The sequence below is a fragment of the Tupaia chinensis genome, unplaced genomic scaffold, assembly GCF_000334495.1.
Source record: "Tupaia chinensis unplaced genomic scaffold, TupChi_1.0 Scaffold000350_1, whole genome shotgun sequence".
Lineage (NCBI taxonomy): Eukaryota > Metazoa > Chordata > Mammalia > Scandentia > Tupaiidae > Tupaia > Tupaia belangeri.
The window spans coordinates 2,827,649-2,831,135 of record NW_006159844.1 but is presented as its reverse complement, the minus strand read 5'-3'; the positions used below and the strand labels follow the sequence as shown (position 1 = coordinate 2,831,135).

Genomic DNA, 3,487 nt, shown 5'->3' with positions numbered 1-3,487 from the left:
AAAGGAAAAAGAAAGCCACTAGGTCTGAGACTCAGCCATGTGGGAGTCTAGCACCCCAACCACCATACCATCTGCTGGCCCCAATGTATCTTAAAAAAAAAAAAAAGAAAGGACAGGAGAGTTCCAGACTCCCTCCATGTTAATCGAGACTAAATATAGTTATTAGATATGCATGTGAAGTGGAGAGGTGACATTATTTGCTTGTGAACAAATATTTGATTCCTTCAACATCCTCATCTCCACCATAAGAGAGTCCTTAGGAAGGACAGAGATTTCATTTAACGCATATGTTCACAAGTTAAGAAATAAACTGTAGGGGCCGGCAGGTGGTGTGGTGATTAAGGGCGTTTGACTCCCACGTGGCTAATGTGGTTTGAGTCCCAGACCTGGTGGCTTTGCTTTCTCACTTTCTCTCTTCCTCTCTCTTTCTCTCTCTCGCACAAACACACACACACATTCTGTCCCTCTCTAGTCAAATTATGAACAAATAAAAGTTATTTTAAATGAAATAATTATTTTTTTTTTATAGATTTTTGCTATAGGGTGCATGTGCTCACCAGACAGAGAGAGACAGAGAGATAGAAAGTGAGAAATTCCCCCGCAGGGGGTATGGCCATGCTGCAATCCCTTCTCCTCCATTCTCCTCTTGGGATCTTGGGCACGCATGCACATGCACCTGGCGTGAGTTTAAGCTACCGGGTCCGGGACATGAACTGCAGTCGACTACGTGGGAGTCCAGCGACATAGCCATTATGCTAACTGCTGGTCCCTAAATGAAATAATTTTTAAAAAATATAATAAACTGCATTCTGCTTCTTTTCCCCCCTCCTCTCCTGGTACGCACAATGAAATGGGCTGCCTTTACTGAAGATGTGAAGTCAGGACTCCCATGCAATGAAAATTGGTTTTCTTTTATTGTATAAAAAGATACTAAATACACATAAATGAATGTATGATGACTCTAGTTTAAATAGTGTATTTAATCAATAATAGTATGTGTTTCTTCTACACTGACAATCAATAGCTGTTAAAAATAGGTGTAGTAATTCAAACTCTTATAATTTGAAAATATAATCCCAGAATATCATCTCAGCACATTCTGCTGTGAAAATGGCTCTAAATTCCGCACTTTCTTTTTACCGAAATCTTCAAAGAACCTGTGAACTGCCTTTGGGTCATATGGACTTATGTACTTCCCCCCTATGATAGATTGAAAAAAGAAAAAAAAAAGAAAAAGTTTTAAGCGTTAATCTAAATTTTTCTGGAAAAGTCATATATAAGAAAACATTTATATGTATTACCAAAAAGCATCAATTCCTCCGAAGGCATCGATACTTTCATTTATTTCCAGAATTAAAGAGTTTGAGGAAGCTGTTGATTTTTTTACCTGGGCTCTTAAAATTAACTCACATTTTCTGGATGCTTATGTTGGACGGGGAAATTCTTACATGGAATATGGTCATGATGAAGCCACCAAGCAAGCACAGAAAGACTTCCTGAAAGCGTTGCATTTGGATCCAACGTACACAAAAGCCAGAATTAGTTTAGGCTATAATTTGCAGGTAATATTATGTAATAACATTCTGAGTATTAAAAGTATTTTCGAATGGGAGGAAGAAAATAGTTGGCCCTTTACTAATGATGGCGATAAATGTTATTTCTTAGGTTATGAACATCTACTTTCCCCTTACTTTTAGTATCCAGAGTAGCAGTGGGAGCAGAGAGCCTGCCTGGAAGTGCTCAGGACTTGATAGTCTGGTCAAATGAAGGTCTTTTGAATCCGAGTTTCCTTATGCCTGTACACCTCCTTATCTCATTATATACTTAAATAACTTTTATACTTTGCCTAATGAACTTCACACATAAAAATCTGGCTGAAACTTCTCTTGGTAGCTTATACCTGGTCTCCACAGATCTTGTCCTAATGAATTAGTACAAAACTAAAGGAAATAAACAATGCATGCGTGTTTTAAAGTGGACCCTAGCCATGCAATAGGTCAGGCACTGCATTAGACTTCTGAGTTTGGTCATTTTCCAAACAGCAGTGAGTTAGAACTTGCAAGAGGCCAGCCATTTGTCTGTTCAGTGATATGGGAGAGTGCTACTCTGCGCATTGTCAAGGGTCTCAGAGTGGTTTCCAGGACACTATAGCTGACCCATCACTGATATTTTATAACTCACTGAGTGATGGGGTTGTCAGAAAAGTCATGCCTCATTTTTGCATAGAAAAAAATGGAAAAATACATCATGACTTTCCTGACCTAGTATTTGCAGTAATAAAAGGTGTAGTGACGTTCTGGGAATGAAGTACTAATTGTGCTTACATTTTTCATGAAAAGGAATTGAGTAATCTGATATCTTCCTTTTCCCCTTTTAATATTAAAAATTTTAAATAATAGGCAAAAAGTTTGTTCATTGTTTTGTAGAAATTTCTGTTAATCATTTGCCATTAAAGTTGATTCTTTTTCATTTAAAAATGAGTTTGGCTGATTTAAGACTGATAATATTGAAGTTATAGGCTTGGTAGTTATAATGAGGTACAACAAAGGACTTAATAAGGGAAATAAGATAGCCTTCTGAGAATTAAATATAAAGTTAGCCATTATTGCATCACAGTAGAAATGTGCAAAGTCAATTTGAAGAGGCAAAGTGACTTTTAAAGCAGGTGGAGCTGAGCTCACTCCAGTGAAATGGATTCACTGCATTCAATAGGCATTTACGGAGCACTAGTATAGGGTGAAAACTATACAGCAATGAGCACGATGTACTTGTTTTTTCTTATAGAGTTTGCTACCAAGCAGTGAGGGAGGCATCAACAAACATATGAATAATATTCAATTATAATGATAAATGTAACAAAGGGAAAGGATGGTTCTTAATGCAACCTATAAAAAAGAAACCTCACATTTAAGTTGAGGTACAAAAAAGAATAGCGGCTGGGGCTAGTGTGCAGTGATCCAGACAGAGCCAGTAGCCCATTTGGAAGTCTTAGGAAAGAGACAGAGGACCCAAGTTGATGGAATGTTACAGACAAAGGGAGAATGGTGTGAGATGAGGCTACGGACTGAAACAAGTTGAAGGTCTTGCTGTGCAGTTGAAAATAGGAATAGAACTAGCCATGGAATTGGCATTGAATGTACATTTATGGGATCAGGATATTGCACAGTGGTTAAGTGCTATCTGAGGGAGCCAGATCCCACAGGACTGCTCAAATCTTTGGGCATAGGTGCCCTGAATCTTGACCACATGGAGAAATGAAGGAAAAAGACTTACTGCATGACCTGGCCCCATGGGGGGGGGTGCTTTCTCTTTTCTGTCTTTTTCTCTTATGTGTGCCCTCTATCACTAAAAGAAAAAAAGAATAATAAGAAATTTGTGTTTATGATGATCTCTGTATGTAACAACCTGATGAAGGATAGAAAAGTGTAAAGGATCAGGAAAAGGACTGAAAAAGGAAAGTTAGGCCTATCTAAGTACTTTCGAGGGA

The 3,487-nt window shown here is 38.1% G+C and overlaps 1 protein-coding gene across 1 annotated transcript in view; it reads left to right on the top strand.

The window, feature by feature from the left end:
* Positions 1–3,487, top strand: part of TTC6 (tetratricopeptide repeat domain 6) — a 210,944-nt gene that overhangs the window by 192,304 nt on the left and 15,153 nt on the right. The window contains exon 30 of the mRNA XM_006152364.3: positions 1,352–1,562. Within this exon, the coding sequence (XP_006152426.2) occupies positions 1,352–1,562 (211 nt within the window). The remainder of the gene's footprint in view (positions 1–1,351; positions 1,563–3,487) is intronic.